Source organism: Molossus molossus, unplaced genomic scaffold (genome assembly GCF_014108415.1).
Source record: "Molossus molossus isolate mMolMol1 unplaced genomic scaffold, mMolMol1.p scaffold_m16_p_1, whole genome shotgun sequence".
NCBI classification, from domain to species: domain Eukaryota; kingdom Metazoa; phylum Chordata; class Mammalia; order Chiroptera; family Molossidae; genus Molossus; species Molossus molossus.
In genome coordinates this window covers 129,231,761-129,246,874 of record NW_023425344.1, presented here as the reverse complement: position 1 = coordinate 129,246,874, position 15,114 = coordinate 129,231,761, and the positions used below count along the sequence as shown (strand labels likewise).

The following is a 15,114-nucleotide window of genomic DNA, read 5'->3' as shown; positions in this document are numbered from 1 at the left end:
TGCTTCCCCCCAGACTAAAGCTGCATTGATGGGAAAACTCTGCCTGAGAAAAATGGCTTCTGAAACAAGGGCATATGACTGAGCACAGGGATCCTAGTGGCTGTCCTCTCAGCTCTCTCCCCAGAGCCACCAACCCCAGACTCTCCTCAAGTAACTCTACTTCAGTCATCCCTCGATCTGCCAGAGCCTAAGGTGAGTGGCTGCAAAGGAAATGTATTGCATTGGCCCTTTAACAGTGTGACTGTGTTTCTAGTCTTCTCTCCCTACTTCCCAGAACCCCATTGTTGTTGTTTTTTAAATCCTTATCTGAGGATATTTTTTTTCTATTAATTTTAAGAGAGAGTGGAAACGAAGGGGGAGGGGTAGAGTGAGAGAGAGAAGCATCAATGTGAGAAAGACACACTGATTGGTTGATCTCTGCACCTGCCCAACTTTCAGGGTTAGGGATTGAACCTGCAACACAGGTATATATACCCTTGACCAAGAATTGAACCCATAACCCTTCAGTGTGTGGGTTGATGCTCTAACTACTGAGCAACACTGGCCAGGGCACTCCTGGTGCTTTTCACAGCCAGATGTTGAATGGGTACCTTTGCTGGTTCTGTTAGTCTGTGCTGGGAAGCCCATCTTGGGGTTTAGATCTCAGACTTCTTCAGAGATAACCTCTACAGGTGAGATATCCTTCAAAAACTTCAGCTGCTGCCTATGAAAGCCAAGCCAGTCCTTTCACACCTCTGCACTTCCTACTTGGTTTGATGTGGCCTTCTCTTTACATCCTCGGTTATAAGGGTTCTTCCCAGCTACTCTTCAGTTGGTTATTCAGGACAATTTTTCTATATTTTAATTGTATTTCCACTTTGGTCCTGGGAGAAGATCAGTGAAGCTTCCACTTAATCCACTGCCATCTTGGACTCTCTCTTTTCTATTTCTCTTTCTCTCTCTCTCTCTCTTTCTCCCCTTTTACCCCCATTTTTAAAAGGAAGCATTTTAACATTTCTTGTAATACTGTTTGGTGGTCGCTAACTCCTTTAGCTTTTTCTTGTCTGGGAAGCTCTTTATTTCTCCTTCGATTTTAAGTGGTAGCCTTTCTGAGTGAAGTGACTTAATTGAAATATTCTTGTTTTTTGTTGTTGTTGTTGTTTGTTTGTTTGTTTTTTTATCACTTAGAATATTTTATGCCACTCCATTGTGGCCTGAAATTTTCTGTTTAGAAATCACTTTACAGTCTTATGATAGTTCCCTTGTAGGCAAGTGACTGTCTTTCTCTTGGAGTTTTTAAGATTTTTTTCTTTGTCTTCAACTTTCTTCATTTAATTATGGTGTGTCTTGGTTTGGGCCTCTTTGGATCCATCTTGTTTGGAACTCTCTGTACTTCCTGGACTTGTATTTCTTTTCCTTCACCAGGTTAGGGAAGTTTTCAGACATTATTTCTTCAAAGAAGTTCTCAATTCCTTGTTCTCTCTCTTCTCACCCTGGTACTCCTATGATGCAGATGTTGTTATGCTTTATGTTTTCCCAAAAGTCACTTAAATTATCCTCACTTTTTTTCCTTGTGATGCTCTGATTGGGTGTTCTTTTCTAACTTCTCTTCCAAATTACTGATTCAGTCCTCACCTTTATTGAACCTGTTGTTTATTTCTTCCAGTGTATTTTTTATTTCAGATATGTCATTCTCCATTTCTGACTGGACCTTTTTTATGGCTTCTGTATTCTTTTTCATGCTCTTGAGCATCCTTATAGTCATTACTCTGAACTCTATATCTGACAGATTGCTTACATCCATTTCATTTAGATCTTCTTCTGGAGAATGTTCTTGTTTCTTTACTTGGGGCCTGTTTGTTTATTGTCCCATTTGGCTGACTGTTTCTGTTTGTTTCTATTTATTAGGTAGATATGCTATGACTCCTTGTCTTGGTATAGTGGCTTTATGTAGTAGGTGACCTGTGGGACTCAGTGGCGCAGTCTCCCTGGTCCCCAGACCTGTATTCTCTAAGAATATTCCTTGTGCATGTTGTATGGGCTGTTCTTTTATAACTGGGTCTAAGTTTCTATTGGCCTTTTCATGTGTGGGCTCAACTTTCAGGCTAGCTGACATTAAGGCTCAATCCCCAACACAGCATGCAGGCTGCTGTGCAGGTGCTAAACACATGAAGTGGAATTCACCTGAGCAGAGTTAGGAGCCTGTTAATATCTCCCTGTGAAGCTTATTGGATCCTGCTACATTGTATGTAAAACTGGCTACTGGGTATATTGGTTCTAGGATTCTTTGGAGGGACTCCGGTACAGGTTAATATCAGAAGATGTCTGTCACTGACCCTGAGCAATCTGTTTGGTGCTATCAGCAATACACGTTTTTTGGTTCCCTCTGCTCATTCTGGTTGCATGTGAAAAGGACCAAACTGTGCACTAAAGTTTTCTCTTATTAGCTTCTGGTCTTGGAGCTAGTCAGGCAAAGACTCAAAATGCCAAGATATTCACCACTGCCTGCAGACTGTCTGTTACTCTCAGTCATTTAATAAGCCTCTGGCTTTAATCTTCAACATTGTATAAGTTCTTCAGGGGGAGGGTGTGAGAATTATTCAAATATATGGGGTTATTGCTACCCCTCTGAGCTGATGCTGATTGGATGGGAAAGCTCTGCCTGAGAAAGATAGCTTCTACAGTATAAGGGGATGACTCAGCACTAGAATCCTGGTGGCTGTTCTCTCAGCTTTCTCCCTAGAACCGCTAATCCCAAATTCTCCTCATGCAGCTCTAGTCCACTAAGAATTCCCTCTTCCAGAGTCCTATTTGCTGCAAATGAAACTTTGTGTCTTGGCCCTTTAAGAGGATGCCTGGCCCTGGCCAGTTTGGCTCAGCAGTAGAACATTAACCCATAGACCAAAAAGTTACAAGTTTGATTCTAGTCAAGGGCATGTACCTCCATTGTGGTTAATCCCCAGCCCTGGTTGAGGTTAATGTGGGAGGCAACCAGTTAATGTGTGCCTCACACATCAATGTTTCTCTCTTTCCCTTTCTCTCCCTCTCTATCTGAAGATAAATTTAAAAATATCCTCAGGTGAGGATTAGAGAGAAAGAGAGCGAGAGCGCCTGCATTTCTAGCCATTTCTCACGGGTGGATGGAAATCCTGCTGCTATTCACAGCTAGATGCTATGTGGGCACCTTTCATGGTTTTGGTACTCTGAGCTGGGGAGCTATTTGAAGTTTAGACCCTAGACTTCTCAGGGAGAACCTCCCACAGCTGAGATAGCTCTCTAGAACTTAAGATTCTGCCTGTGGGAACCTAGTCAGCTTTTCATGCCTCTGTACTTCCTACCAGTTTCAATGTGGCCTTCTCTTAAAATCTTTGGTCATAAGACTTCTCTCCAGCTAGTTTTCAATTAGTTATTCAAAATAATTTTTTAAATATTTTAACTGTAGTACCAGTTTGGTCCTGGGAGAAGGTCAGTGTAGCTTCCCCTAGTCCTCCATGATCTTGGAATCCCTCTCATCTTTTCTTATGGCTGAGTAGTACTCCATTGTATCTATGGAGATTATTTTAAATTAATCATATCAGAAGATCATTTTTTCTTTGGTTCTTGAATATGTGTTTGAGCATATATTTCATAACAAATTTTGTAGTTTGAAAGTGTGACTATCCTAAGATAATTAGAGAACATAAGGTATTCATTAACTTTTGTTGGTTTCTAATTGTAAGATTATTTTACAGTCATAGGTCATGTGCTTAGACCAAGACCCAATACCAGGCCCATAATATCCCAAGGGGATGTGTACCTTTCAGGCAACTCCAAAAAATTTGGGGTCCAGTAGCCCAAAGTTCCCTTGGACTTGTGACATCCTCCTGTCATAGAATCGAATTGGTAAATAAGTTACTGAGAACTATCATTCAAAATGAAAATGTGGGTAAGAGGAAAAAAGCAGAAGGGTGGCCTGGGAGGCCCACTGGAGGACTGTAAGGCATTTATTTGGTTTGGACTCATTCACAGGTAGAGGTCAGTTTGATAACTTTATAGATGGGTACCACTGAAATGTCTACCCAGGAAATGTAAGAGTACTAGTAGTTGAATTGAGAAAGGGGAAAAAGTTTGGATTCTTGGAGTTTGCTGCTAACCTTCTCCACTTTTACCACAGGTATTTACTTGGGTACTAGTTTCTTGGTCCTTGTACCTTGTTTGTCTTAATGACCCAGCTGTGTTGTCACATTGTAGGTCATCACAGCATACAATGTTTTTTGGGTAGTGCTCTTACCCGGGTCCAGTGATGAATGTCATTGATACAGTGGACAGTTAGTGCTCAATTTGGGAGCAGGGTTTTTTTCAGGTCATGAGCATATGGAAGGACATTAAAGATATATTGCAACCTATTCCATATAAAGCAAACTGATTCTGATTATCTGTTTGTACAGAGATCCCAAAAAGGACATTTGTAATATCAGTTGCTACATACCTACTTTTCTAGCAATGAACTTCTATGAAGGTCACAATACTAAATGAAGCCAGTGTCCAGAGTTCTATGTGACACTGAGCCAACAATAACCAATTGAATCTCTAGGTATCCAAGTTCTTAAATACAGAATGAAAGTGCTTATGAATAGAGAAACAGTTTCATGAAGAACTTTTGTTTTATTAAGCTCAGCAATAAGTGCAAATATTTCTTTTGCTTCCCAAGGTTGTTGTTTTGAATAGCAAAGGTGCTAGGCATTGTTAGTCTAGTAGGTTTTTAGTTTTCCACATTCCCCACTAAAAAGTCCACTAACATGAATTCCCATCAGAGAATTAGGGTTTATGTGTGAAAGCAAGTGAGGTGCACTTAGAAAATACATATATACCAATAATACATTTAGCAGTGAGAGCCATAATAATGGAGATTTTTAGTGGACTGTAGAGACACATTCATAGTTGGATTTGGGTAAGGTTCCTATTTTGTGAGTTCACACTTAAAACCAATGAGCATTATTTTACTTTTATCTTTGTGTTAGTGGTTATGGAGTTCACTTTTATATGTACACCAGTGTCCAAAATGCCCAGATGCAGTTCTCACCCATCTCCCAACAGAATTTTGACCTTGGCAAATATCCTCATGTCCCAAATGGGGATGTAGTGACCTTGGCCTAATCCTGTTTCTTGTTTGTATTGAAAGCTGAAATGTCTCTTATTCATCTTAAGATTCACTAGGATGTGCAGAAGGAAGAACACTTGTGTTTGTTTTTGATGCTATCGCCATTTGGGTCACCTATGGATCACTACCTGGACATGAGTTCTTTGGTGGAGGTTCTATCAATGTCCTCTTGAGATCTCATTGTTGAGTAACTAGACCTAGATATTTCCTTAGAAAGAATCCAGATCATCCATCCAATAATCCAGATGTGGGTTCCCGGTTACACCATTTTTAGGTCACTCTGTTTACTGGTCAAACATTGTTATCTAACAGTAACAGGATTTTATTTTCATTTTATTATTATTATTGTTGTCCTGAAATTTGTCAGTTAAGATCTGGATTGTCTTGTAAACCAATTGACTTCACCTTATAAGGAGATATAATTGAGCTAAGAAACCATAGAAGGTGGCACAAATGACACTAGAAATCTGAGCTAGTTAACAATCTCATCATCCACTATTATCATTACTGGTTGTTGAACCAAAGGATCATCAGATGGACTCACTTGGCATGTTGCAGGTGGCTATGCAGTTGGTCAAAATAACTTTTTCAGTGTCAGGATACTCATCACAAGTGGACCAAACCTAAGAAAGGACCTAAGCACAGAGAGGGGATCAAGTGTTCACATCATTGCCCCCCCCCTGCTTTCTTGTCTTTCTTGGGAAAAGTGGCCTCTGTTAGGGCACTTTGAATGAGGAGATCTGTTGTAATACATCCCGTCACTAAGTTTCACAAGTTGCCTTCTTAATGATGGAAACAAACTACCCCAGTCTAAATGGTCTTCTCAAGTGACTGAAAAAGTTTTCTTGAGGGATCTACATACATTTCTCTAAAAATTATTCACAAAATTTCACTGTATCATAGGCTTTCCATCAGTGACAGGAACATGCTTAGGGCTAACAACAGTTGTTGGGCACAATTCAACAAGCACAGTCTGCAATGACTGTTAACAAACTATTTTCTAGCTTATCCTGTCTGTGTTTCATTTGTAAAGGTAATTATGTCTATTTTTATTTTCTTTCTGAAACATAACATAATAGATATACTATCAATTTTTTATTCCACTAAACATTGTGTTCTAGAAATTTCTTCAAGTCAGTTTGATGGAATCTTTTTCATTCCTTTTACAGTTGTATGCAGAGTTGTTTATAACATACTATAGACCATAGCTGGTATTACCATAGTTTATAGTATATACTTTAGTTTATTAAACCAATATGCTACATTCACACATATATGTGGTTTTGAGTATTTTGTGATTACAAATATTCTGTAATGAACAATCCTGTGCGAATAAATTTTCATTGGTTAGTCTATAACTATGTTATAACCTAAAATATTAAGGAAATTAAGAGAGACTAAATGGAAACATATATGAAGCCTATGAATATTAATGAAATAACAAGACAGTTTCAATATACATCCATTAAAATTTTTCTACCATTTACATATCAAGTCTAGCATTATGTTAATTTACTGATACTTTTTTAAAGTGAGGGAATATGCCCAGGCTGATTTGGCTCAGAGGTTAGAGCATGGTCCAGAGAGACCCAGGTTCAGTTCCCTCTAAGGGCACATACCTCAGTTGCAGTTTGTCCCAGGCCCTGGTTGGGTTGTGCGGGTGACAGCCACTCGCTGTGTTCCTTTCATGTTGATCTCTCTCTCTCTCTCTCTCTCTCTCTCTCTCTCTCTCTCTCTGTCTCCCTCTTACTCTCTCTCCCTTCCACTCTATCTGAACAAAAATGGAGAAAATGTCCTCTGGTGAGGATTTAAAAAAAATGTTAAAAAAAAAAAGTGAGGGAATATGCTGCTGTACATTTGTCAATAACTTGAAAGCATGGAATTCACAATATATCTATATTTTTTTATTTATTGACCTAAATGACCCTCTATATAGATCATGGTCAAGTACCAGATGAGAATCCTGTGCTTGAGCATCAAGGTTCAATGTCAAACACCCAATTGCAAGTAAAGAAACACAGACTTTCTAAAGGAGGAAGACTCAATAGTAAGTATAATTATTATAGGTAACTTGAAATTATTTTAAACTCATCAGAAGATCATTTTCTCTGATTCACAAAGCATATATTTTATAAAAATCTTACATCTTGGCTTACAGTGTAAATATCCTAAAATAACTATAGAACAAAGGCAAATATTCATACACTCTGGCTATTTCTTGTCCCATGGTTATTTTATGGTCATAGGACAACTACTCAGTATCTATAAAGGCCCTGTAAGAGGCTAGTAAATATCTCTGAAAGGGTATGTGCCTTTCAGCTGACTCCTGGAGATATGAGTTTGAAAGCCCAAAGGGGTGCTTCTGACCTGTGTCAGTGGCTTTCTATTATAACATCCAATAGTGAACAGAGATGTTGTTGCATTCTATAATTCAAAGAGTACATAGAGATTAAAAGGGAATGGGGGAAGGGAAGTTTGGTGGCCTGTTGGAAGGTCTTCAGACATCCCCTTGACCATGGCCCCACTGAAAGAAAGCATCCTTTCTAGTTATCCCTTAGATAGTTGCCGTCATGGACTCTACCTGAGGAATATGAGAGTTTAAGTCACTGAATTGTCCCACCAATCACTGGGACTTCTTTTATTTGTTGAAGAGGAGGTCTAGAGCTTGGCACTCTTCTCTGGAATGATATGCCATGCTTCTCACTGATTATACTTAGGAATTTTATTAGTGTACCAGGAAATTGTACCTTGTCTGTAATAACAGCCCCACTGAGTTGCCACATGCACGTCTACAGAGAATCCAGTTTTTGTTTAGTGGTGCCCATGTTGTGCCCACTAAAACAATGTCATCAATAGAATGGGAGTCCATTGCTCCCTTGGATAGTGGAATTTTCATATCCTTATTTTTGTATTGATGACAGATATTCAGAGAATTTTGGTAGGCTTTGGGATGTATAGTACTTGTGTATGGCAACCCAATGCACAAAATGTTATGCTAATCATAATTATCTACAACAAAGGGTTGCTGAAAAGAGTACTTGTGACATCAGTTCCATACCAAGTTTCCTGAAGTTTGTACAATTACCTGTATCACAATCACATCAGATATCGTAGGTGTACGTGATCTACTACAACACTGAGCTGCATATATCAATTGAGTTTCTATGTATCCAGAATCATGGGCACAGTTTGGCTGAGTTATTGAGTAGTTAAAAAGTTTCACAGAGAACTTTTATTTCATTAAACTCAGCAATTAGAGCAGCCCCCCCACCCCACCCCGCTCCCTGAGGCAGGTGTTTTGGAATAAAAGGAACTGGGTACTAGTAATTGGATAGGTTTGTAGTCTTTCACATGTCAACTAAAATGGCTCTAACTGCAGCAATTCCCATCATAGTTGAAGGTTTAATACAAAGCAGGGATTCGTATTGACAATTAATCTATTTAATAATGCATATATTAGGGGGTCATAAAAATGGATGAAGTTTGTAATGATTTAAAGGGACATACCCATAGTTGGATCTGAGTAAGGATTGCATTGGTAATGACCTCAGACCAAATGGGACACTTATTCAGATCTTGTACCCTTAGTTGAATATTATACGTTTCCTCTTCATTGTAGAGTCAGGAGTTATGGTGATCTGTCACATAGTAACAGTATCCAAAAGTCTGAGTAAATGCAATACATTTTTACCTCTCCATTAAAATCTGACCTTAGTGTAGGTTCTCATATTCCCACTGAAGACAGAGAGTTTTTGATAAAGGTTGGTGAATACTCAGATTCACATCAAGGTTCAGTGGAAAGAACTGAGCAATAGAACTTACATTAGTCATAGGGGGTCTTTGCCATGTGGACCCTAGTTTGGCTATCTTTTGGGTGGGCATACCTTAGCCCACTACCAGGCCATGAGTTCCTTGGAAGAGTGTCCATCAACTTACTTCTTTGATACTCCATTATTGGATCTCCACCCATAGATTTCTTTTTCCTAGAAGGCCTTTGCCTACATTGTCCAGGAGTAGGTGAATGGTTACAATATTTACATTGTTTTCACTGTTCATCAATCATTGCTATCTTATCAGTAACTGGTATTTCATGTCTGACATTTTTTCAGTTAATATTCAAATTGTGTAATGCCCAGTGACCTTATGAGGGGATTAATTGAGCTTTATGTCCAGTAAGGGTGGCATGAATGAATTTAGAAATCTGAGTCTGGTTAAAAATTTCATCATGTACTGTCCTCATTCCATCAATCTTGACCCTAAGACTACCAGTGTCACTCATAGGGACACTCTCACTTCTGCAATGGTGGTATAAGCATGTTAAGTGGCAGAAAACTCATAACTGCTGGGCCATCCTGTCAGAGCCAACATAGGCCACAGCTGAGGAAGGACAGTGTCAGATGTTTGCTTTCATTCATCCCCCACTGTTTTCTAGCTCTTTGGCCAGCAGGCCACTGTTAAGCTTCTCTGAAGAAGGAGTTCTGTAGTGAGAAACCTGGTAATGTGCCCTTCCCTTTCACTAAGTTTAACAAGATTACTTCCTTTCAAGGAAGGCAAACTACCTGTCTTTAAGATCTCATTTGCTGCTGGGCAAAGTGATCCTATAGCTCTCATTCTTTTTTATTAAAGCACAAGCCTCAATAATTTGCTGTGTTGTGAGTTGACCAGCAATTTCAGGAGTTTGATCAGAGATAACACTAGTAATTATGTATAACTTGGCATGCAGGGTCTCCAACAACTTTAGGTCCCATTGTTGGTGGACCATAAGTAGTAGCCACAAATTACTTCCCTAGCATTCTCAGGGTCCTTCTATTGACTCTCTAATTTGACCCAAAAGATACCTTGGTTTCTCCTCAAACTGAAACATTTAGGTAAATAATAAAATATCACTCTCCTAGAGCACCCTGAATGGTCTGTTAGAACTTTCTAAAATACATTGACCTAACTGCCAAAGTGTCCTAGGGAGCTTTCTGACTCTAATTATCCTATAGCATCCCCTATCATACCCCCAAAATCCCATGGATTTTATAGCAACTCCCATGTACCTTCCAAAAAGATATTGGGCTTTATTAACCCTGCTTACTGCTTCAATTTGTACAATTCATTAACAGTAAAGGGCCCTAGATACACCAGTGTGCCATCCAGTTACCCACAAAACCTGCAAGGTACGGGGGCACCAGAGAGGCCTGTGAAACCCAGCTGCACACAAGATAGGTAGAGAGGATGTAAAAATGGAGGCAGAGTGAATAGAAGCTACACAGACTATCTCCCTGGACCTAACTGGAATTACAACAAAAATATACACATATCCTTGAAAAAAAAAAAAAAAAAAGCAGCAGGACAGGACCATATAACCAAGGACACTGGTAGGATCTGCTAAGGCACAAGAGGGTGGCGGGCTGAGAGCCCACTGACAGCAGCATTCTTAGCTGTGAGCAGCGCCCTTGCGGAATAAAAACCAAGCCGACTCCATAGTGCAGAGAGCCAAGACAGAGTGCTAAAATAGCCATAGCCACCCACCTGGGGGATACGGCAGAGGGAGGGCAGACTGGGCGGAACACTGTGAGGACAATCAGAATTTGGACGGCACTCAGAGTTGTTGCTGAGTTGCGGCCACAAAGGACAGTGGCCAGTGTGCTCCTACCCAGAGATGTGGGGAAAAGCAGCAGCCTTCCCCTTGGAGATTCAGCCTTTCCCAGGTGAGACAAAGAAATGCAAACTGAGGCTTATTAACAACCAGCATCTAACCTACTCTCTGGAAATCAACTTATGCAGAACACCAGAGCTACATTCTAAGGCACTGAGTAACTGAGACTGCTAGACTCCAGGAAAAAACTACAGGATAACTGAACTTTATCTGGGCTTGCAAATCTACCCAGGAAAGTAAGACTTGAGAGTTGTGTTCAATGTGGGCCCAACCAGACTCATCAAAACCCAGTAGAGAAAGCAACAAACAGAAGAACACCAACATCTACAAGGAAAATTTGGCAGGCTCTAAAACCCACTGAGATAGCAAAAATGGTGAAACAAAGAAACAAATTCTAAATGAAACAATAACAGAACTCTAACGAAGATGAGATCAAGTAAATTCAGTTAAGCAAATTATCAGAGGTAGAGTTCAGAGCCATGATCTTGAGAAAGTTCAACAGCATGAATAAGGACATCAGCACCATGAGTAAAGATATAGAAATATTGAAAACCAATCAAGTGAAAATGAAGAATGACATAGCAGAAATTAAAAACACATTGAAAGGACTAACCAGCAGAGTAGAGGAAGCTGAGGACCAAATCAGTGAATTAGAAGACAGGGTAGAAAAAAATCAACCAATTAGAAAACAAAAAGGAGAAAACATTTACAAAACAGGAAGATAGCATATAAGAATGTTGGGACAATGGAAACATAATACTAGCAAATCGAATCCAGCAATACATCAAAAAAATTATTGACCATGACCAGTTGGATTATTCTCAGGGATGCAAAGCTGGTACAATATTTGCAAATCAATAAATGTGATATGCCACATAAACAAAATGAAAGATAGAAGTCATATGATCATATCAATAGATGTTGAAAAAACATTGGACAAAATACAGCACCCATTTCTGATAAAAATGCTCAGCGATCTGGGAATAGAGGGATCATATCTCAATATAATAAAGGCCATATTTGAAAGACTACAGCCAACATGATACTCAGTGGGCAAAAACTAAAAGCATTCTCTCTCAAGAACAGAAACAAGACAAGAATGCCCACTTTCGCCACCTTTATTTAACACAGTGCTAGAAGTCTTAGCCAAGCAATCAGACAGGAAGAAAAAATAAAAGGAATCCAAATGGGAAAGGAGGAAGTGAAACTGTCATTATTCGCAGATGACATGATACTATACGTAGAAGACCCCAAAGACTCCATCAAAATTTACTAGACTTAATAAATGAATTTGGCAAAGAAGCAGGATACAAAATTAATGTCAACATATCGGCGGCATTCTTATACACAAACGATGAACTAATAGAAAGAGAAACTAAAGAAACAATCCCATTTACCAAGGCAGCAAAAAAATTAAAATACCTAGGAATAAACTTAACCGAAGAAATACAGGACCTATTCACAGAAAACTACAGGTCATTGAAAAAATAAATAGAGAAAGATATATAAAAGGGAACTCTAGTACACTGCTGGTGGGAATGCAGAATGGTGCAGCCACTATGGAAACAATATAGTGTTACCTTAAAATAATAAAAATTGAAATTCCATTTGACCCAGTGATCCCACTTCTAGGAATATACCCTAAGAAGCCTGAAACACCAATCAGAAAGAATATATGTACCCCCATGTGCATAGCAGCCCTATTTACAATAGCTAAGATCTGAAAACAGCCCAACTATCCATCAGTAGACGAATGGATACAAAAGCTGTGGTACATATACACAACGGAGTACTGTGCTGCTGTGAGAGAGAAAAATTTCTTATCCTTTGAGATGACATGGAGGGACCTGGAGAGGATTATTCTAAGTGAAACAAGCCAAGAAGAGAAAGCAAATATCACTTGAACTCACTTATTTATGGAATAAAATGAACATAACAGTCTGAGGAACGGAGTATTCTCAGAGATGTGGAATTGGGGTACAGACTGGAATTGAGGATGTGGTCGGGGAGAGATCAACCACAGAAGTATATGCATGTATGCATGACCAATGGACATGGACAACAAAGCTGGGGACATGGCAGGGAGTGTGGGGGAGGGGAATCAGTGGGGGGAAAAGGAGAAACATCTTTAACAAAAATAAATTAATGAAATTTTTTTAAAAAGTAAAAATCGCCCAAGAATATTGGAGACTAATGTAAACTATATATAATGCTGAGAAATAGTAAGAAAACTTAAACAGATGTCTACTAAAACTCTTCTCACACAAACATTTTCAGTTCTAGCACTATGGCAATTTAGTTATACCTTCATAAAAATGAGTGTTGTTGTATACTTGTTATAAATTTGAAGTATAGTTTTTCCATAATAGATCTATTTTTCTATTTACTGACTAAATATATCTCTTATGTAGCTTATGCTACATTACCAGATGAAAATCGTATCCTTGAGAATGAAGAATCAATGACAAAACCCCAAATGCAAGAAAAGAAACAAAGAACCTCTACAGAGAAAACTCTCACTGCCAGTAAGTATAAGTATTATAGATAACTTTAAATTATTTTAAGTTAATTACAGCCAAAGGTTTTCTACTTTGCTTTGTGAATCTGAGTTTTGCTATATATTTTACAGAAGATTTAACCTTTGACCCAAAATATAAATACTTGAAGAAAACTAGAGAATAAAAGCTAAAGTATTCATAACTTTTGGCTAATATTTCTGGTCATTTGCTCAGGTATTTTCCAAAGCCACTGACAAACCAATAATTGTCCTTCAAAGTGTGTGTACCTTTCAGTCAACTGCAGGAAGTTAGGAGTCAAGAAGTCCAATTTAATTTTCTTTTTGTGCATTTGCCTTCTTTTTTTTATTTGTAAAGAGAAATTGCTGAAACCTGCAAAATATATTCAGATCAGGGTCGTCAAGGAGAAAAGTGTCATGGAGGTCTGTGGAAGAGCCTCCAGAGCATGTTGGTTGAAATACACTGAATTGTGAAGGCCTTTTTGGGAACTTAATAGATGCCTGCGATCAGTATCCCATTGAGGGGAATGTGAGAATACCCATAGCAGAATAATTCAACAAATTTCCAGGCCTCTTTTGTACTTGTTGGACTAAGAGGGACAAACATTTGGCAGTTGTTTCCTCTAGAATGAGATATATTGCCTCTTCCCAGGGATTTTACTTGGGTACAAGGTCCTTGTATCATGCCCATATTAATGACCCTACTGTGTAAATTAATGTGGGTCAATTTAGCATCTAATCCTTGTTGTGTAGGAGCCTTGCCTGGGCCCACCAGGAGGGTGTTATCAATATAGCAAAATGCTAGTGCAGTGTGAGAGTAGGACCTCTTCCAGCTCATGGCCTTGTGGAAGGCCATGAAAGGTATATTGCAACCCATTGCACAAAAGACAAACTGCGCCTGTTTGTGTGGACAGTGATGCTGAAAAGGGCATTTGCGATAAGAATTGCTTCATAATTACTTCTAACGTCTTCATCAAGAGCCTCTATGGCAGTCAAAATGTCAGGTAACAATAGTGTCCTGGGCTGTACCACAGAGTGAAGTTGGTCTATAAGCACTCAAGACTTTATGCACAGTTCAGCTTAGTTGTTGAATTGGATAGAGTTAATGGTCTCATGGAGATCTTTGTATAATTTTAACTCAGCAATGAAAGCAGTAATTTATTTTTCTTCCCCAGGTGGTTGTTTGTGAAGACAAGTCTCTAGACACTGGCAGTCTGGTAGATTTACAGTCTTCCAGTGCCTCACTAAAATGATCATAACTGATCAAAGCTCAGAGCTGATCTGAGTTATAATTCACATAGAAAATACATCTATGCTAATAATATATTCAGTCATGGAGGCTATAAAATGGAGGTTTATAGTGCCCCAAAGCGATTCACATATGATCAGATCTGGGTAAAGGGCAGACAGCATTACTTATTTCCCTTTCATCCTGTTCTCAGAGTTGTGGCAATCACAGTCACTAGTATCCAAGGGCCGAAGTTTCGCAATTTCCCCCCAATGCCTCTTTGAATTCGGACTTGGCATGCATCCTCAGATGCCACTGGAGACATAGGGACCTTCGTCCAATCCTTAATCTTGTTTATTTCTGAAAGCTGAGAGCTCTGGGTAAATGTAGACAGAGTTTTCTGATTTATCTTAAGATTACAAGGAGGGGCAGAGGGAATAGCATTTGTATTAGTAATAAGGGCTATCACTACTTTAATTCTTGTGGGTCTATGTGTTGGATCCACCATGGCTCACTGCCAGTTCACAGGATTCTTCTCCTTGTGACTCCATTGCTGAGTAACTAGACAATGGTTTCAGTGGCAGCAAACTCATCATGCATTGGTCAAA

General features: G+C 39.1%; 1 protein-coding gene across 1 annotated transcript in view; it reads left to right on the top strand.

The window, feature by feature from the left end:
* LOC118638698 (coiled-coil domain-containing protein 7-like) overlaps positions 1–15,114 on the top strand; it is a 375,882-nt gene that overhangs the window by 279,493 nt on the left and 81,275 nt on the right. The window contains exons 19-20 of the mRNA XM_036274854.1: positions 7,056–7,166; positions 13,175–13,288. Coding sequence (XP_036130747.1) covers positions 7,056–7,166; positions 13,175–13,288 — 225 coding nt within the window. The remainder of the gene's footprint in view (positions 1–7,055; positions 7,167–13,174; positions 13,289–15,114) is intronic.